Here is a 21,011-nt window from a genome sequence, read left to right as displayed (position 1 = left end):
CAGGAGGGGACCCAATGGCTCCTGCCTTGTCCTCTGCTGGCAGGACAGAAGAGCCTCCAAAGTATCTAATGGCACCTGCTCTCTTCGGAGGATCAGTGGCAAACCCCTCACTAAAAGCAGCGTAGGCTGCTGTTCTCAGTGCCAGTTCAGTCTCTGCCGGTCAGTGGCTCACATCCCTGATCTCAGCTACAGAAACACAGAGGTGGTTTCTTACTTCAGCCTAGAAAAAAAAGACTAACTGATGCAGTCCATAAGCAGGGCGTAAATAGGTCAGAAAGCAGCCTTTGCGTCAAACCGTATACTCTCAAGATCACCACTCAGCCCATACTCTGGTTGTATCCACGGCACGCGGCACGCAGCCAGGAGGAGATCCACCTTTTTCTTTGGGAGCACCACGGTGACAGGTCTCCTACGGGCGCAGAGCCAGGCTGGCCCTATGGAGCCCTTGGAGCCACTCACCCGGTGGCCAGAGGTGCACAAGCTGCGTCAGAGGTGCTTGTGCGCAGCCGAGGGGTGCACAGGCACGGCTCCGGGGCGGGTGAACGGCACAGGGGTGAAAGCTGCGCTGCGGCCGCGCAGCTCTGCAAACAGGCGCCGCAGGGGCACGGCGGGGCAGCGACCTGCGGTGCAACCCGCAGCCGCCCCACAGGAGCAGGGCAGAGTCCACACGAGGGGACACGGTGGCTATAGGGCTGCCACCTCACCCAGAACAAGGAACGCCACCCAACAGCCCTAGGCAGGGCAGGGGAGGGGAAGGAGGCTGATAGCCCCCAGCGCTGCGGCCCGGCCACCGGCTGCTGACACAGGTCAGCCTGAGGGTGGAGGGTGAGAGAAGGATGGGCAGCAAAGCAGCTCCCCTCTGCAGGCCTGCACAAGAATCCTAACCTGAGCAGCGCCTAAAACCTGAACCTTGCAGTCGCTTCCCTGGGGCTGCTGCTTTGGGGCAGGACAGCAGAGGTAGCAAATGTCTCCAAAAGTCTGTTTTGGAGAGCAGCGCAAGGGATTTGGCATCACACTGCCCTAGGCATTGCTTAGCTAAACTCCCCCAAGGCACGCACGCCTGCCTAACCTCCCAAAAGCACAGCCTGTGGGCATCTGCTATCAGTGGTGAGAAACCGGGGCCATGGGGAAGAGTACTCAAGCACAACTTTTCCAAAAGGCAGACGAGGTTATGGCATGACACGTTACCTTATGCCTCCCAGCATGGAACATGAAGGGAGCCAACAGTTTATCTGGCAGAGCCCAGGTGTGTGTGCACAGCCATCACCAGAGCAACAGAGCAGTGCCACACAGGCTCCCTGCCTTATGGTCATCCATGCACTGAGCTCCCTGTTCAGGGAGTCCAGCACCCCAGATCCTGCTCAGGTGCGGGCTGGGGATCTATCTGTCTGACCCTGGGCAGGCTTAGCCGTGTCCAGCTGGTGCACAGGACATCAGGTGAAATCACGACAGGCAGAGGCATGTGTGTGGACTATGACTCCAGCAGTACTGTAACCCATTCCTAGCAGTGCCTCCTGTAACGCTGCATTGCAGTGGGACTGCATCCCACCCACACCCTGCAAGAGGTGGGTGATCTCCAGCCCAGGGTACCAAATCTTTTCTGTAGCCCTGCCCAGGAGCACAGGCAAGGAAGAGATAAGGTGCATGGGGTCATTAGCCTGCCCTCTTCAAGGCCCACATCTGCACCCAGGAATCCAGAAGAGTTGGGCTGTTGCAGAGCTGCAGAGGTCAGGTCCAAGGTTCAGGCTCTCATATCAGCAGCTGTCAAAGAGGAAAAACTGGGGCAATGGCATTTCCAATGGCACTAGATGAAAGCCCTGATTAGTAGTGATTACTTCAAAAGCACTGTTGATTTAAGGAAAGACAGATCAAGTGTTATGAAACCCCCATGTGCTCTGCCTCAGTTTGTTCACAAATATGCCCACAGATCCCCAGAGTTTAGCACATGCAAAAAATGTGCTGTCTCACTGTCTCCTTCCTACACAGGAACAAATTTGGTGAAGCCTCTAAGGCAAGAAGAACAAGGAGCACACTCCTAAGCACATCGTTTAGAGCTGCAGCCCCCAAGTCAAGCTCCCTGGGCCAGGGCCAGGAACTGCAGAACAGCACAGAAGGAGAGTCACTGCCTTATGCCTGCAGGAGCTGAGATGTCTGTAGTCTACCCTACCCCCAGCACCTTTCCTCCCACACCTATTATCACCTAGCCATCACTGTCCTTCATCGCCATCCCTGCCTGGCCCACTTTCATGTATCTTCTCAATCTTTCTGCTGTCCAAGTCCTTTTCTCCCTCTGCTGCTGCAGCCTTCAGTACCAATTACCCATCCTTCGGACATCCCCTTGCTCTGCAGCTTCCTGGCAGCCTTTAGCAGCATCATTACTCATTCTTTCCTTTACAAACCATTGAAAGAAAAACCTTTCCACTGAGATGATCCAACTGTTTATTTGCTCTCCATCCTTCAGTTCTCTCCTCCTTTACTTAATTTTGGGAAGACTTTTCCCTTGCAGATTTACAGGCCCACTCCCCATAGCACAGTAGGCAGCTGGTGCGTAGCAGTTGGCAGCAACAGGGCAAGAGACACCGGCACTCCCAGCGTGACACACACATCCAGCGTTACACACGCTTCCAACCAGATCTACTCAGTGACCAAACACCCAACTCACCTGAACCCAGTGCAGGTCTACCCCAGGCAAGCCGTCCCGTTCCACTGGACTCCAAGCAGGGTTTCCACTGAGTGTCAAAGAGAGACAGCAAGAGTTAAGACGAAGACTTCCCTCTCTCCTCCTCCCGTCCCTCCCCTCCACCAGCTCCCTCCACCAAACTAGCACCCAGCTCACATGTAGGTGGTTCAGGTGGTGGGACGATGGGAAGGGAGGTGCATCAGGGCAGCAGAACTTTCTCCCCAGCTCCCTTACAACATACTGCTCTCCAGACCTTGAACTGTGGCCCTGACAGTAAAGCAAGAAAAGAAAGCAGCCATGGTCAGGCAGGGGGAAGGCCCAAAGTTTGCAAAGATCAATGCCAGCAGCCAGCAGAGTGACTCCAGGTCCTTCCACCCTCACCAGGAAGGAGCTTTCTCCTTTCAGACTCCACAGCATGGCCCAAGCTGGCTAACATGCACCCTTCACCAGCATGTTAGTGGGATAGCGGCATCCCTCAAATCATCCTGCAAATGTGCAGAATGGATCGTCTCCATCTCCAGGGACCACTACACTAAATCTTCTTCAGAAGCCAAGTTCAAGGCTCACCAACACCATCAAGCAGGTGGAACAAAAGGCAGAGAGCGGGTGGAGGTGGGATGTTTGTCCCAGGCTCATGCAGACCCCTCCAGGCCTGTGCCATGCACTGTGAATGCAAACACAGCTCCTAAGGACCGAGCTCTGTCAGCAGGGAGAGATACTGACAGAGTCTTTATTTTATGATGCCTGTACACTCACTAGAAGCGAGCAATCCCCCTGTGCCTTTGCCCTGGCAGCTTCCTCTGTATGCATCTCAGCCCAATGCGCTATTCCAGAGCTTCTATGACCAATACCAGCAGTAGACATTCCCGTATTTCCTATTCCCTCAAGACAGTTCAGCTCAGATTTTATATCTAAAAATGTTATATTAATTGCCATTACTGATTTGTCTTTTGCTTTGCCTGTTGATATGCCTCCAAATTCCTACTGAACTTTTCCCACATCCATGTGGTCAAACCACAGCAGCACATGGGATGGAAGCTAGGACACATCAGCACATGTTCCAAACTGCTCACCTGTGTCAGAGCTCACCAGATGAGCATCCCCAGCACCCTCAGTGGGCAACACGGGAGCTGAATTCCCACATGGCGGAAGTGGTAGGTTTGTGTGCCTGTGTGCTTTATAGAGGTCATTTTTAATGTTGTCCCTCCATGGAATCCTCCATGGATGCCAGAAACCAGTGAAGCAGACCACGATAGAGCACACCGGATTGCCCTGGGGACAAGCGATGTTGGAGATGAGCGTGACATGAGTCACCCTTGTGCCTGGTGGGATCATCAGGATAAATCACTGATGCCGATGCTGGAAAAATGACTCCTTCTACTCTGGGGGAGTTATTTACTACCTCAGCTGACACTGGGGGCAGCCGGTCTGAGCTCACATTGCTGGGAAGTGCAAAGAGGGTGCAGAGCAGCTCAGGGTGGAAGTCCCCAGGGACAGGGAGTTCTGAGCCAGCCCAACTCTGCCCTAGAGGCCCTACTCAGGCAATGAGGCCAAGGGGGTAGAGGATTAATTCAGGATTAAACTTTCCAAACATGCCATTTTTGAAAGCCCTAGCTTTCACCTACCTTCTGGGCTGGCTGAGTGGATTGGTCCCATACCCAAAGAAATACAGTCTGATTCTTCCCTTGCATGGGTTGGGATCAACATCAAAGCAGGCAGACTCCATCTTCTGCCGTTTGGGAGTCATCACTGAAGTCCTGAAAGACTACAAGGTGAACACCTTGTGCTGGCTACACAGCACAGGCCCTGCGCTGCCTCTGTCCCTGCTAATGAAGGACAGTGCTGCTGCCCATCATGCCACAGAGGACTGGTGTGACCCAGCACAGCTGAGGAAAAGGTGCAGTAGAGGTTATCCAGATATGAAAAAGGGATTGAGATAAGCCTAGGTAAGCAGAGCTGACCTAAAATCTTGATTTATCTACACTGAAGTGTTTTGCAGGAATATCACATTTTTTTTACAGAACTGTAGATGGGAAATGACCTGTGACATTAAGGTAAAAGAAGAAGAAAGTCAACCTAAATGAAAACTTCATCCAGCAATCCGCGAAAATCACTCTCCAGCAGGAAAAAAAGTCTGCTATTTCTGTTTTTCAGCCCAGAAGGTACCAGAAGTTGCACTCGGGCTTCAGAGAGGCCCACCAGGCAATAATTCAGTGGTTTCAAATCCTGCTGCGGGTATGAGACACCTTTATCCCACTGCAGCTGCCTCCACATGAGGGATTGCACTGGTGTGATGGCTCAGAGTGAAACCCAGAAGTCACCTTCTGACCAGCTCAGCTGTGGGGGTATGGACTCTGTTCAGTCTCATCTGAGGGGTGAAGGGGGGAAGGGGTGGGCAAGGGAAGGGGTGACATATCCCTGACCACTGACTGCCACCTTCACTGGCAGAGACAGCCCCTGAGCAGGCACCATGGGCTGCACGGCTGTGTAGGTAGGACAGGGCTGCTGAAGGACATGACAATCCCACTGCAGGTCTCCCCACAGCACAGCATCCTCCTTTGCCATTTTCCCAGGCAGAGGCAGGTTCCCACAGGGGCTAACAGAGGGACTATAAGGCAGGATGCAGAGTTGCAAGCAAGCCCAAGGAGAGGAGCCACAGCCTCAGCCGGCACAGGGAATGAGCTCTGGGAACTTGCCTCCCTTTTTGCCTTCCCTTTTCTTTCCTCGGAGTGCATGTTGGGTTTTCCCATTATTTGGGTCTCCCAACTGTCCTTGCTTGTCCAGACTAATTCAACCCTTTGACATCTTTGCTAACAGAACCAAAGAAATGCTGGTTCTCCCATGGGCACAGCACCACCGCTTCTTTGGTTGGGAACTTGCCTTGCTGATTAAATGCTGTGCTTGCAGAGGAGTTTCCCCTGGGCATTCATATTATTTATATTTTATGTTTATGGCTAATTTCTGCTTAAGTAAGCCTGTGACTTCCTATGGCAGTTTCACCATAAATGATCACAAGTGAACATCACTAAAGTAACAAGAACCAGAGAGGCCCCACAGAACCATGATGAGCTCTGGCAGCTGCAGCACCGATCCTGGAGAGGAGGAGGCTGTAAGGACCCTCCACCTTTGGAAGTACAGACAGGGCAAGACGTCAACTAGTCCACAGCATCCCTGGTGGAGGAGAGGATGAGACAAGGGCAAATGGCTTAGGACCCCACTGGGCAATAAAAGTGGTCAGGAGGGAGGATTAGCAATGCTGGGGAGACATCTATGGTCTAACAGCCTCTCCGAGTCTAAAAGCAATGTTTGCTGTTGATCAGACATCAAGGAGGACTGCAGAAAAAAGGCAGTACATGGGTACACACCTGTTTGCTCCTTCTTTCCCTCCCTCCTTCCTCAGGGCAGCTGAGCCCGTCAACATAGGACATTTGCTGTAATAGCAAATCCCACCAATGCAGAAGGCACAAGGATGCAAAGGACAAAGGAGAGAGAGGCGCAATGTTGCTGTCCAAAGGGATGCAACTAAAGACAGGTCAGATGGAGAAGGGGATAACCAAGTCACTGGTAACTTCTAAGGAGTAACAACTTCCTGAATCCATCTTAGTGCTCCCCCAACACGCTTCCCTTATCTGCACCATGCAGATCCCCATCCTGCAGGCTGCTGACCACATGAGCAGATGAGGGCTCAGCCAAACATCCTGCTCTGATATACTCATTTTCACTGGTCTGTAAGACACACTTCCACCTTTCTTGTCAGTGAAATGTGCAACATGACCCACACTGCATGATTCTTCAATAGCCACAGAATACTGTCTTGTATACCATTAGTGGCAAAAGGAGAAGGACCTCTCAAGGTTTCTGGTTGAATGTGCTGGGAGCACCAGGGTTTGGGATGTTCCCCATGGGAGCAGATGCATCCTGCTCCACAGCTCTCTCTCCTGCCCTATGTGGACATTTCTGTCCATGGAGGATGACGGCAGGGTCAACAGTACCTATGCCCAGTCAGGGGGCTGAGACTCTTCCCCAGGCACCACTGATGTAAGCACTGTAATATGGGAAAAGCAGAGCCTGGTTTTCATGGACACATGGACAGAAAGCTCAGTCATCCTTTCAAGTACTAACGACCTGGGACTTCTTTAGTTTTATGTCAACTTCTCATTTGAAATAAACCAAAACAAACCCAACCTGTGAAAAATTTTGTGCCGCTGTTCTCATCCCTATTTTCATGAAAATAAGGAGTTGAATCCTCAGGTTAAGTTGCAGATTTTAGAGTTTGAAGCTCAGAAATCTCCAGCAACGACACATCTCCTCTCTAAAGGACATCAGATCTGCAAGAGCCTTCCACAGACTGCAAGAGGAGGAGTCCTCTGGGCTTATCTTGAATGCAAGGAAAATCCCTTTCAAGGTATTCCAAATCATGACAAATCACCTATTCCCAAATCCACCACATTCTTTTTTTTCACCAAAGTCCCCTCTAATTATGGAGTCTTAAAAAGTGCTGTGAGAAATACCACATCTGTAAGTTTCAAATATATTAATTGTAGATTTAGTTCATCAACCTTCTCAAGGAGCAATACAGAATATACTTAATTCATATTTCAAGCCAGGTGGCGCAGGTCCCAGTACTTTATCTTCCAGTACTTAAAGTCCTATCCAGTATCTTAAAGTCCTATCAGAAATAGGACTTTTATTTAAGTATACCCAGCAAAACCTTTATTTTCTTGCTTATCTGACCTGCCTAGCTCATCTGAAGCTTTTCAGCAATTGGGCCACGTAGGAACACAGGCCTGGGAGGTTTCCTGACTCATACATAACCAGATCGATAAACCCCATGCCCAGTTGGCTGGACACCAGACTACTCTGAAACTAAACCAGACATGAGCCTTTCAGCAGACTATCACTTTGCCTAGACGCAGCTGAGCAGACTTTCTACATCAGCCATATTTGGGAGATAGCTGTGGACAATTAGTATTTTCTATTAGGGTTATATCTTCCCAGAGGGCTATACCTCTCATAGATATTACTGGAAAATTAAAGTATAATTCTGTTTAAGGTTAGAATTACATGAATAAAAATTTCTGTTGCTGGAGCTCCTAATATGATTCACACAAAAATCCAACAGAAAAAAAACCTTCTGTATTGAACTCCATTCACTTGATTCCTACCAGCCAGTACCACAGGGGAGGTGCAGGGCTGACCGCAGGGGTTCACTCATGGTTGTGCACACACCCTAGAAACCAACCTGCCCCAGTGGAAAACATGCTGGGAAAAGGGAAAACAGGCTGGCAATAAGAAGAGCCAGTGAAGCCCCAGAGGACCACAGATCAGTGGGATATCCCTCCTGGATGTTAAACCTGCACCGTCACAAATCCTCCCAGCAGCAAACCCCTCAGTACGTGGTGCTCATCAGAGTTCCACAGTCTCCAGAAGTGGAGGTTCATACCCCTTTCCACCATCAACCTGTTTTCCATCTTAAGCCACCAGACTCCAACATTAAACTGGGGAAAACTGAGCCCAAGAACTTCGCATTGCCTAGAGGTCTCAACCAGTGGATGCCACAGCCAGGGACACAAATCCCTGTTGGGTACAGCTGACTGCAGAGAGAAGAAAACCTCGACGGGACAAGGAGAGAGGGGGAATAGGAATGGCCGGGTCACGGCTACCCATGGGAAGATTTCACCCCTGCCCAAGGCTAGTGAATGGGCAAATCCCGACCGTGCGAGCAGAGCCCGCGGCTCGGAGCCCCTTCCGAAGGGGCGATCTGGTCCGGCCGCGGCGGTAGGTTAGGTCCTGGGGCCACCTTGTGGCTAACTGCGCGGACTGCTTTAATTCTCCTCTTCCCGCAGCGCCAGGAGCCGTGGCACGGTGCCCACCCGTGTCCGTGTGCGCTTCGGGAAGCCGAGAGCCTGCCGGCCACTCGCTCAGCTCCCCAGCTTTCCTCAGGGTTTCCTGGGAGCCACCCAGCTTCCCGGGGTTAGTTGTCCTCTGGCTGCCCTCCTCGGATGCTGGGGCTACAGCACTTAAAACACAAGCTCTTTGATTTTTGTATTGTTTTTTACCCAAACAGTCTGGAAGCAAGGGGCCCTGTGTATAGCGATAACATGCAGATCCTGCTTCACCAACGCAGCTCTTCCTCTGTAGGCAGGAAAACCAAAACGGCTGGCTCTAGAGCACCTGGAAGGCAGTCAGCACAAAAAAAAAAAAGACCTAGACCTGCAGAGAGGAGGGAGAGTTTCCCCATGAGCCTTCACCTGCATGAAGAAAACACAAACCCACATAGGAGCAGCCCAGTGACTCATCACCCAGATGACTGTTTTGGCTGGCGTGGCTCCAGCAGAAGGTGGCATTGCACTCACCACTTCATCCAGGTACCCAGGCCTAACGCATGCAGGGGCCTTCAAACTAGCGTTCCGTGTTTTCCTCCCTATCCTAACCGATCTTCCTCTCCTCTGGCCACCCTCCTGTACTGATGTGCCACCGCAACAGAGCCAGACCTGAATGCCCAGCACAGCCTCATTAACACACATCCTGCCTAATATGCCTTGAGCAAGGGATGCTGGTGAGACAAAACTGAGACAGAACAGATCTAGAGGGGAAAAGCAAGGATTTAATGGAATGAATGGAGAAGCTCCCAAAGTCCACACCAGAGCCACACCTCTGAGACTCTGACACTCTCCACTCCAGGATCAGCTCTTCCTTTCTGCCCACCAGCAGGCTGGGAATGCTCAGGAACACCAGTGCTTGATCTGCTCCTTCAGAGCCCTCTACAGGGAGAGGATTAAGGTGCATTGCTTCCTCCACACAGACCATCTCCATGGCAGCCTCTTCCTCAGCCCTTTGAATCTTCCAGAGAAGGGATCTCAGCCCAGAAATCCCTCTCTCCTCGGCAAGTGAAGAATCCTTGCATTATCCAGTAGGTGGTAAAGGTTGTAGAGAAACCACCCTGGGGGAAGAGAGGGAGAGCCCCACTGGTCCTAGCAATGAGATTCGAGCTCTGTCAACATCAGGAGGTCAGCTCTGGTGGAGGGAAGGGGCTGTCTCACGCCTGGCCTGGAAGACAAGTCCTCAAGTGGGCAGGTCAGTTGGCGGAGCCTCTGGAAGGCAAAGACAGGCATTGAACACAGCTGCAAGGACAAAAGGTCCTTAGCCCTCCCTTCCAGCCACGGGTATCATCTAGACAGCCAGGTAAGGCTGCAGGGCTGGTCCCTAAATGCCAGAGATGTCCCAAATAAGGACTGCCAGCACTACAGAAACTTGGGGGATAAACTTGTCTTCTAACCATTCACTTGTCCCAGGACAAGCACTGAGGTCGTGAGATACCTGAGACACATTAGGAAACTGTTCTCCATTTACTTCAGGCCAGGGCTTGAAAGCAGTCCAAAGAAAGGCTGGTGCCCAAATAGGTCCCAGTCATCCCCTCCATCAGCACAGACTACAAAGGGAAACCCTGTGCACATAGGTTTGACTTCAGCTAGGACAGCAATTGCATAAGGAGCTACCTGCTACACCATGCAGCGTGGCCCTTGCCATGCCCCTGCAGCTGTGCCCCCTCCTCCCTGTCTGTGCTGGATGCAGAGGTGAGGGGCCCATTGCTATCACGACCCATTCCTGAGCCTTTGAAGGAGGCAGAGAATGGGTGGGATCCTGGGGGTTCAGGATTGTGTGAAACCTACCCGTGAAACTGTGAGCCATGCCAGGGATGTGGTGCGTGCCTGGAGCTACATCTGGTTTGCCAGCTCCCTGGCCTCCCAGTGCACATTGAGGGCAGCCAGCAATGGGTCACAGCAGCTCTGGGAGCCGGGCAGCCCCAGGACACTGAGGCTGCAATGGAAACTCCAAACTCCTGGTGATCCATCCCCTATGACCTTAGCACAGACTGGGGAACCCAGCTGCCCACAGTGCTCATGGGATCTGGAACTTCCCCAGAGCAAGTCCTCAAGCCTCAGTCAAGGGCAGCCACCAGGCTGACTCAAGGCACTGGAGATCAACTTTACCCTCTCCATCTAATGAACATTTTCCTAATGGTACTTGCAAAGAGACAGAAGCAATAAGCAAAGGGTGCCAAGAGGCAACGGCCAGCTTGGAGCAGTCGTTCAGCCAGGCAGAACTTAAAAAACCAAGTCTGTTATAGCATTGCACTCATTAAATTGGTTTATTCTAGACTCCCTGCTAATTAACCTGCCACATACAGATTATCCCCCTGCAAGTCTGGACTTCAACACAGAAGCAGAGCCCATGCCCTGATCCCAGAGCACCAGCCTCACCTCTCTGAGGGAGCCTTTGATGGTGGAGAGCTTGTAGACTATCCAGAGAGGGATGCACACCATGGAGGAGAGGGCCAACAGCCAGCCCAGGGTGTCTCCCCACCATGGGTACACATACTTCTTGTTGTAGGTCAGTGGGGTGTATTTGATCAGAGAAAACAGGAAAGTTGCCTGGAGAGATAGAAGAGACCAAGAGAAAAAGAGCAAGAAAATCAACACCATGAGCCAAGGGAGATCCTGGTGAGCCCATGCCTGCACAGAGCCCCATGATAACAAAGAGCTCCCCAGGACAGCAACAGAGGAGACACCAGTCAAGCAAGCTTTGCTGGGAGAGCCCCATATGCAGCACTGGGCATGGCAGCAAGAAGCTCCCCCCCCCCCCAACACCTCTATCACTACTGAGGTGGACCCCTCTCCCCATTGTTTAGCTCCACACCTGGCCACCAAAGCCACGCACAGAACAAGAGGTTCCCATAGTACAAATCACATAACCCTGTGTACATATTCACATCTCTCCGTATATGTATGGGTATCTACACCACAGAGGCACTCAGCTCTGCCCATGTTCTTCCCATAGCTCGTCTTCCTGCGGGCCCTTACCATGCAGACTGCCGGCGTGATGAAAAGCCAGCAGTATTTGATGACAGCCCATGGCCGGTAGCCGATCATATCTTCAATGTTATCATAGAAACGCTCAGCACCTGAAGGAGACAGGAAAGAGGCTTTGCTGCTACCAAGGGAGGAGGACATGTCTGATGTCCTGCTTCACCACTGTTTGGGTGCTCCCCGGAAGATGAGGCGGTACCTCATAGCCAACAGCCCTGCTGGGGAGCTCGCCAGGAGTGCGACCAGCTTCGGTCTTCGTCCTGGAGGAACATCATCCTGCCCCAGAACAGCCCAATAGGTCAGCAGGACCAAGCTCTTAGTGACATGGTTTAGTGTTGGAGTTGGCTGTCGTGGGGTAAAGTTTGTTCTTGATGATCTTAAAGGTATTTTCCATTCTTGTTGATTTTATGATTCTATGATCTCGCAGTCTGGGACCTGAACCCAGGGTTTACCCATCCCTTGTGAATGTTAAGGCTGACAGAGAGCACTTAAAAACGTTTGACTGTCTCAGACTCCTCTATACACAGGCTGGGAAAAGATTCCCCAGACAGCTCCAAGTCCTCAAGAAAGGAGGGCCTTAAAAGCAGGGACATGTAGGAACACGGTGGGGATATCTGCCAAGTAGATTCCTCAGGGCATTGACGTGAGGAAGCCCCCACCAGCTGAGTCCAGGGACATCAAAGCAAGGGTTTAGAGGTCTGCCTTGCACTATGAAGCAATTGCCAAGATGAGCTAGAGACCAGCATTGTGAGGATGAACCGATCAGAGCCTGAGAGATGAGAGCTGGGGACACCCCGTAGTTGATACTCACCATAGACCCAGGCGATGCAGAGAGTCTCGAAGATGGCCACAAAGAGCAGGCACATGCCACTGGCAGCATAGTAATCAAAGAGCTGGAAGACATACATCCCACCCTGGGAAGGGCCAAGTGGGCAGCCAGGTGAGAGAAGGAGAGAAGGAGAGAAGGGAGAGGAATCAGGCACAGGCAAAAGAGCTCCAGCAACAGCAGGAAACAAACTCAGCATCTTCCCCAGAGCTGGAGGCACCTTCCTCTCTCTGCTGTGGGCTTTTAGCCAACAGCAAAGGCCATGTCCCTTGTGCTTAAGGACTGATGGAGACACGCAGCTGCCCTGCTCTTAGGAGTCTCTGCAACCCTTCATTCCAGGGCAGGTTTGGCTTGTGTGAAGATAAACCTATAACCAAAACATGGGCTGCACAGAGCTCCAATTGTCAGTCTTAGCTGGAGAAGTGTCAGGACTGTGGCTGGCATAAGGGGTGATGACTGGAAGGGAAAATGCGAACTCCACAGGGAAGAACTGGCAGCCTTCTCCTGACATTATGCAGCAGGATGGGCCTCACAAACAAGATCCTGGCCCCAGCATGACCCCACCACCCACTGAGTGCTGCCACTCTACTGGGGGCACCCAGACCTAGCAAGCACCACACAGTGGGTCTGAGCCCAACATACCTCTGTGAGCATCACCAACCCGACCAGATAGGAGAGGACGGAGACCATCAGGATGAGGGTCTCACGGCGGTTCTTCTTGCGGAAGATGGTGGGGTACATGTCCACGAGAGCTGTGACGAGGCTCTCCACGCAGACAAACTGCAAAGAGCAAAGATCTCACCTCCATCAGCCCATCCTGACTGGCTCCCCAGCCCCACTGCCCTTCCTCTGCCAAGCTCAAGCCTGTCCTGAAGAGATAGTGGCTTCTGTCTGGCAGGGAATTGCCCTCCACCTGTGCCTTTACCTGGCTGTCCAGTCCCAGCAAAACAACCATCAGGAAGAAGAAGCAGGCCCAGAGCGGAGAGAAGGGCAGCATGACCACAGCCCGAGGGTAGGCGATGAATGCCAAGCCAGGCCCTGCAGGGAAAAGGGCTTCAGAGTGGGCAATAGCAGTAGTATGGCATGGTTGGCACAGACATCCCTGAGGCCGCCACCCAGCCAAGGCACAGCCTGCCACCATGCAGCTTTTCACTCCAGTTATACCAGCACTCTGCATGAAGCCCAGGCTCCCCGGGAGATGGAGGAGCCCAGTGGGAAGGGAGGGACAGGGGACACAGCAAGCTCTGGCTGAATCACTGCGGCAAGGGCTGGGAGCCAGGGAAAGCCTCTGAGCACAGCACAAGCCTGGGCACATGCCATGCAGGCACCTCACAACCCCACCAAGAGACAGAAGCTGCCTGACCCTAACCCAGCTTATATTAAGCTCAAGCCACAGCCATTGCAATGACTGTGCATTCACTTCTCCCCGATTTTTGGAAGCAGAGAGCAGAGCTGCCTGCCAGGATGGGAACCCTGCAGGCATGCCCCTGTCACTGGGGTGTCAAGTGGCAGCACCCCACAGCCCCATCAAAGCATGGTCCCCACTCACCTGACTCAGCCACCTCAGCAATGGGCACACCTTGCTCCCCTGCCATGAAGCCCAGGATGGAGAAGATGGCAAAGCCGGCCACAAAGCTGGTGCCACTGTTGAGGAAGCAGAGGGCCACGCAGTCCCTAGGAAGACAAGGCACAGCATCAGACAGGTAAAGGCGCAGGTATGACCCACACCCCATGGCAGCCCCCCCAGGGCAGCACCCAGCCACTGTGCCCACAGCAGGGCCTCTCTCCCAGCATCCCCACAGCTCAGCTCAGCACCAGGAGCTGCCCCAGGGTGGGCAACACAGCAGGAACCCCAAGGAAAACCTTCTCCAAGGACAGCATAAAGGTGCATTCCTCACCTAAACTTCTGGGTCATGAAATAATCATGCTACACATCTACATGCCTGACGCTTTTCTTTCTCCTCTCTCCTGTAGCGGAGTACCAGAGATTATGCTTGTCTGCAAAGGGGACATGCTTTTTCCTTAATAGATTTCTCAGACTAGTTACAATCTTCTTGGTTCTCAACACTCCTATATAGTTCCTGGTCCTTGCATTATGAGAAAAAGATTAATAGAGACATCCAATGTATTTTCTCTGATCTATTTCCTTTTGTCTTTGTTTTCATCTCACTCTCATCCATCTACTCTTTAAACTAAACATCTCTTATCTATCCAATTCCTTTTCACGCTCCAGTCTCCCTAGTCCTCTTGCGACTGCAACCCTGGGGACAACAATAACATTTGCAGCATCTTTTTGAGACGTTTTGAACCAAACTGAACACACCCCTCCCGGCATTTCATGGCCTGCTCTGATTTTATTAAATGCTACGCTGCAAATCCAGTGTGATTTTCCATGCCAGTCTTTAGGCACTGAGAATTTCTGGGGCTTCATGCTCCTCCCTGCGTGTTAACCAGATCTGTTCATGGTCTGCAACCATTTCTAGAGAGACAGTGCAGTTCACACAGAGCCTCTACGCCATACAAATTCAGATTATTCCTTCCTAAGTACAGCTCTTTGCATTGTCCAGGGCTGCTGCACAGCACCTAACAACATCACTCTGCCTTTGCGCTTGGTTTCTAAGGCAGGAGAGACTGATGGGGATGGGGGATGCAAGTCCCCATGCATCTCCCGGCTGGTAAAGAAAGTCATGCTCTATCAAGCTCAGCTAACCCAAAGGGAAGCCCGTGTCAGAGCCTCATTTCTCAGGTGGCTATAAACTGTCTGCTCTCCACTCAAATTATATCCTTAGCCATTTTATGCAAATTCCCATTTATTTCAAATAGTTCTTCCTTCCTGGTGTTTCCCCCTCTTTTCCCTGATGTATGCATGACAGGACAAACCCTCCTTGGAAAGGCATGTGCTGGAAGGTGCTCTCCAGTCACCTGGCAGGTGGGCTGTTGTGATGGAGGGTAGCACACAGGGAGCGGCCAGAGCAAATTGGTCTATTCAGATTTTCACCTGAAAGTAATCCAGGGAGCTCCTACTGTCCCAGAAAGAGAGAAACAGTCTGTGCTATTTGGTGCCATCATGGACTGCTGCCATACAAACAACAGCCCCTTCTGCACACATCCTTTTCTCTTCCTGGTCACCAAAGGCTACATCTGGCCTGGGGTGAGTGGGGCACCATGCTGGTGTCCCTTTGTCCTGTTAAAACTTGGTCATGTCTTCCTATGCAAACCAAGGCTGCAGAGCACAAGACCAACTCATTAGAACTGGATCCATGCCTGGGAACAACCTGGTGGAGGTTTAACACCAAAATTAATAATAAATTCCCTAGCAAAGCCAAACAGCATAAAGGGTCTGTGTGTGATCAGATATCTCTCCCTCTTCTATAGGATCTCCCAGCTGCAGTTATAGAACCTCTTTACAATCTTGCTGCTAAGGAGCCCGTCATCATCTCCGTGCTACACATGTAGACTGGATATGAAAAGGTCTAGTGCTCTAGAACATGCAATAGGCCATTGCTGCATGGAGGCAGATCCATTATTTCTTCTTTTCCTACAATTTTTTTCTCTTAAAATTGCATCTGGGAGAAGGGACATGAAAAGGAAGAAGCGTCCCAGCCCAACCACTGTCGAAGAGGCTTCCCTACAACACGAGTGAACTTCTAAGGTGAAGAGAAAGACACCAAGCAAAGACCATGTAGCCAGTGGTCTGCCTGGACCTTCCATGGCAACAACCACATGCATCTACAGCAAAATGAGTTTATTTTCACCTGCTCACTTCAACTTGACAGCCTGATTCTACCTGGCAACCTAGCCCATCTCTGATCAAGGGCAGTCCAGCACAGAGAGAGTACACAAGAAACAGAACTCCTATTTTCAGACTCACATGTAGGCCATAGATAGCACACAGGAACCCAGAGCACTCACAGCTGTGCAAGACATTAGGTTGAAATGAACCTAGGAAGGATAAATCACAAGGTGAAAGGACCTAGAGCCATTAGATCTCACAGCTCTGCTTCTCCTATGGCTACTCATGCACTGCATAATTGGGGGGGTTGTGGTGTGGGCTGGGGTCACAAAGCTAGTGAAGAGAATCTGACTTTGCTGGGTCTCAGCTGGTGTGGAAGAGGGAAATTGTCATCCATGGCATGGACAGAATGTTCCCTTGGGTAGAAAGGGGAGAGAAATAAAAAGTTTTCTTATGCCTTGAGTAGAAGCAGAAAACAGAGCACTTCACAAGGCCAGTAGCCTCCAGCAGTTCACCAGGCTGTGTACACTGATGTTCAGGGAGGGGAAGGCTCTAGGCAGCAGAGCCATGCTCCAGTTACCTGTAGCAGTTGTTATGGTATTTGTTATAGCTGCCCAGAGCTGTCAGGCATCCCAGACAAATTGCATACGAAAAGAAGATTTGAGTGCCTGCGTCCATCCAGACCTGCAAGGGAGACGCAAACATAGGTGAGAAGACAAGGCCAGCACAGAGCAGAGCACAGACGCTGCAGGGATGCAAAGAGGCAGAGCTGTCATAACCAGTAGAATGGCCAGTGATGAGGAGGTCAGCAAAACCCAGCATTTACACAAGCCTTTTCCAGGGGCAGGTTATACAGTGCCAGGAATTACAGTGCTCAGGGAAGCACCCAGCAGGTGCTAAGAGTGCCAAAGGGAAGTGATGCACCAGGACCCTTGCAAACACAGAGCTCTTCATCATCATCTCTTTCTTCCTTGGACAGATATGCAGAGCACTGTGCCTCATGGCAGCAAAAGACCAGATGAATGCTTCCCATTGAGAGACAAAGGAACTGTCTGCTAGCAGAGGAAAGGAGCTTGATTTGGGCAAGCGTCTTCCACTGGGTGCCATGGGTCCATACAACTTCTGGTAGTGCCCCTTCTCTCCAAGACCTAATTTAAAGGTCCCCAAACTTAAAAGAAAGTTAACTGGGGAGGAGGAGAGGAGTACTAGAAATAAACAGAGCTGTTTGCAAAAGACAGCTCCTAAAAACATTACAAGAATGCTGTTAGTCCCGTGAGGCACCTCTGAACTCTGCTTCACTCTCACTGTCAATAATACATCCCCATGCTCCAAGGCTGACATTTGTCAATGCCAAATTTGATCTGAAAGCCCAGCTGTGTGCAGTCACCAGTGCAACCACTGCCACTGCCCTCTGCAGAGAACAGCAAAAGCAGGAACTAACAGTGAGGAATGAAGCAATGACAAAGATTATTAATTAAACCCTCTGCTTTCTAAGACTTTTGTTCCTAAGAGGTTTATAAAATAGAGGTAAGATGATGATTCAACCGATGCTGAAGGGTAGCCAAATTCTAGAGACAAAAGAGAAGCTAGTCAGGAAAGAAAAGCAGAAGAGAATTTCTTTAATGACAACTTTAATGAGAGAAGTCTCAATTTGGCTATACCCTCCTTCCTTCGAGTAGCAGTGCTGGCGAGCCCTTGGACAGACACCAACCTTGCCTCAGGATGCCCTCTGAGAAGAATAGAAGTCAGTGGAAAGGACCACAGTGGGTTTGATGACTCCAAATCACAACCGTACCGGTCAGCCAAGACCTCATGTCCTGAGGAAATGGGCAGCTGGACAACATCTGTACAAGCACCCCTGGCTGCTCAGGCCACCCTCACCAATGCATGGTTCTACTCTTCCTCTTCCATACTTACCGAAGAGCAATTCCTAGGCTGATGGGCCTTACAAAGGGATGTTACGATCCCCTCGGCTGTGATTTTCTGGAGGAAATTCTGGTTTTAGCTCAAGTGACAGCCACACAGAATGAATCCTCACCCTAGCCAGTGTGGCAATTGGGTGAAATTGCTGTCCCTGACTGCCCTGCAAGCAACTCGGCTAATTTCAGCCCCACCACCTTCTCTTCAGCCTATGGAAATTCTGCTCACAATTTCACAGGGAGTCAGATCAAATCTCTGATTTGTAGCATAGAAAGGGAGAGATGATGAGGTGGGACTGGGACAGCTACTTTGAGGCATTAGGACATTATAAAAGTAATTAACTTAAGTGTACTTTATTCTCTCTGGAGGAGCTGCATGGGGAGCTGGGTTTATTTTTGCATTTTTGTTAATTTTTGCATTTCAAAAATATTAGGAAAAAAAACATAATCAAAGCCCTTTTTATAATTGATTCCTAAACCATAGGCTTCGTTTTTCAGCTATTTTGTAGGCACAACAAGGCGCTGGACCCGTTGACACCTTTGCATCAATAATTTAAGCATTTTTGCACAGATCGGGGTGAAATGTTTTCCTAGGTTTGCTTTTCATTTTCCTGTTCATTGCTAAAGCTTTGGTTTTTCAGCAAATTCAACCTCAAATAACACCTGCTCATGCATTTTGGAGCCCTTAAAGTTCAACTTGTGAAGATAAGACTTTTGCCATCAAAACGTTATCTTTGCCATAACACTGGACCTAGTGGACAATTTTCAACCAGATTTAACCTTAAGGATACCAACTACCTATGAATTTCACAACATCCAGGAAACAGGAAAAAGGCAGGAATTCAGCATCTCCGCTGGGCATAAAGCTATGGGGAGAAAGACTCAACCAGTGCTAAATATCAGATAAATCACACAACCAAGAGACCAGGGGCAGGAAAAGAATGAATGCTTTTCCAGCCATAGTAGAAGCCAAATATCAAGACACCAAGGTTCAATAGCTCTTGTATCTCATGAAGTGGGTCATTTCTAAAGCCCAGTGATACCCTTGACTGTATAGCAGAGACCTGCGTGGGGTCTCTGGGCTCCCCTCTCCACTGCCTGCCCTGCCCAACACAACACTGTTGGGTGCACACTGGCCTGTGTGGGAAATCAGCCCCAAAGTGTTGACACCTCAAGGATTACAGGACCCACCTTTGCGTATACTCCCTTTGAAGCAAGGCAGCCTGTGACTGCAGCTATAAATAAAGCTAAACCTGGCTTGCAGAGCTTATGATCGTATTTAGTCAGCATAACTGTAAGCACCAGTTATGCTGCATGCACTTTATTTCCCATTTTAAAAGGTTACTGCAGCTCTTGGGCAAAAGACCAAGCCACCTTTGCATCCTTGCCACTTGCCAACCGCCAATCCCCCCCGGGCAGTTCCCAAACTGCTTAGGGCCAATGGACTGCAACAACTGATGCTGAGAGTGCTCCTGGCCCACCAGTGGCAGCCCATCCCAGGACTCCAGGATCACTGGGGTTGGAAGGAGCCTCAGTCTGTCTGTGGTCCAGCCTCATCCTTGAGCCTCTCATAAGAAGCACTGCCCATTGGCCCCATGGGCTCACAGGGGCTACACAGACCACTCTGGAAAGCAGCAACCAAAACCTTTCCCTCCCACCTGCTGCCTGTGCTCATTTCTCTCTGTGCAATGACTCAGTGAAATGGGTTTTCAGCCTTTCCAAGACTCCCCCTTCCCCTCCTGTGCTGCTGATCAACAGCCTCTCACTATTTTAATATTCCCACTCTGACTAAAGAGGCTTTCTGGGGTCAGGCAGCGCTCTCTTTCCCCTGCAGATAAAAGTGTGCCGCTGTTCTTTAGCCACCGCTCCCAAAGAGACTGGTAAAGCTTATCCTGTTCAGATTTTGCTGGCACGTTGGCAGCAGGGGTATTTTGATTTGATTGCTGTCTGCAGTTCTCTAAGCCACCCGGTATATTTAATTCATAATTCAATTTCCTTGAACATGTTGTTTACACCAGTTTGTAATAACCGCCTACTCTCTGCTTTTAGTCAAAGCCTTCACACCTGAGCTGCAGTTATCCGAGATGGTTATGGCCTATAAGAGGACATATTCCTGCGCCCCTTAATTTTCTCAGCAATATTCACTTTATTACATGCACTGGAATTTAATAGCCCCCTGTACTGAAACAGATCCTTCCTTAGGAAGATCCCAGAGCACTTTCAAGTAACAATATAGGCCATATTTGAGCAAAACGTTATTGAACCCCGGTGTATGCCGTACATCAAACACAGGTGCCATGTTGAGAAGCACTAAACTGTCCCCATCAACAAGCAAAGATGATACAGCACAGAGTGGGTACATGCTGCGTGGAGAGCCACAGCTGGTGTAAAGCAAAGTAAAGAGTCAAAATCACCCAAGTATCGAGATGCAGTTCAACCAGCGTTTCTTTCACTCTCAGCATCACGTCTCACAAGTCAGACTGGGGCGCTGGCACATCCCACCAGCCACCCACTGCACCACACAAACACATGGCTTCAGCCCAGCTGAAAAGGGAGATCTTGATTGCCAGGGTTTCACCTCAAGACACTCACAACACCCAGGGCATCACTTCCTGATTATTGCCTTTTTTCCATCGTTCCTTACTGGCCTGCGAGCCCCAGCCCAAAGACCCAGTCCGCATCTTACAGCAGTGCAAGCTGCTGCAAGGAGCCCACCACCGTGCTGCACAAGCCAGGCAAATGATTTCACTTGTCCTTATTTACCTCCTGAGAGAAGAGGCAGAGAATGAATCCATGCCACAAGCAGTTCTCAGTCCTTCTGCCCACCCTACAACTGGCCAAGCATCACATTCCCACCCCAAGCCCCAGCTGCTCAGAAAATATATCCATGGGCTCCTTGGGAGTGGGGGCTTTGCTCCCTGGTTAATCTCCTTGTGCCCATATTCCAGGCCTCACAATGCCCTGCCGAAGAGCAGTGACCTCA

At 50.7% G+C, this 21,011-nt stretch overlaps 2 protein-coding genes across 2 annotated transcripts in view; both read right to left on the bottom strand.

Annotated features, from left to right (window-relative positions):
• Positions 1 to 2,799, bottom strand: part of LOC130609290 (sodium- and chloride-dependent betaine transporter-like) — a 40,675-nt gene extending 37,876 nt beyond the window's left edge. Inside the window, exon 1 of the mRNA XM_057428110.1 lies at positions 2,663 to 2,799. The gene's annotated coding sequence lies outside the window, so the exon portion shown is untranslated. The remainder of the gene's footprint in view (positions 1 to 2,662) is intronic.
• A 6,479-nt stretch (positions 2,800 to 9,278) lies between these two features.
• Positions 9,279 to 21,011, bottom strand: part of LOC130609289 (sodium- and chloride-dependent GABA transporter 2) — a 29,569-nt gene continuing 17,836 nt past the window's right edge. The window contains exons 7-14 of the mRNA XM_057428109.1: positions 16,690 to 16,793; positions 13,926 to 14,050; positions 13,302 to 13,414; positions 13,019 to 13,156; positions 12,362 to 12,464; positions 11,545 to 11,645; positions 10,945 to 11,115; positions 9,279 to 9,774 (exon numbers count right to left, since the gene is read on the bottom strand). Coding sequence (XP_057284092.1) covers positions 9,655 to 9,774; positions 10,945 to 11,115; positions 11,545 to 11,645; positions 12,362 to 12,464; positions 13,019 to 13,156; positions 13,302 to 13,414; positions 13,926 to 14,050; positions 16,690 to 16,793 — 975 coding nt within the window. The 3' untranslated portion in view covers positions 9,279 to 9,654. The remainder of the gene's footprint in view (positions 9,775 to 10,944; positions 11,116 to 11,544; positions 11,646 to 12,361; positions 12,465 to 13,018; positions 13,157 to 13,301; positions 13,415 to 13,925; positions 14,051 to 16,689; positions 16,794 to 21,011) is intronic.

Source organism: Pezoporus wallicus, unplaced genomic scaffold (genome assembly GCF_028554395.1).
Source record: "Pezoporus wallicus isolate ANWC-B61680 ecotype Strahan unplaced genomic scaffold, APGP_CSIRO_Pwel_v1 contig_2908, whole genome shotgun sequence".
Lineage (NCBI taxonomy): Eukaryota > Metazoa > Chordata > Aves > Psittaciformes > Psittacidae > Pezoporus > Pezoporus wallicus.
This window is presented reverse-complemented; position numbering and strand designations above follow the sequence as displayed.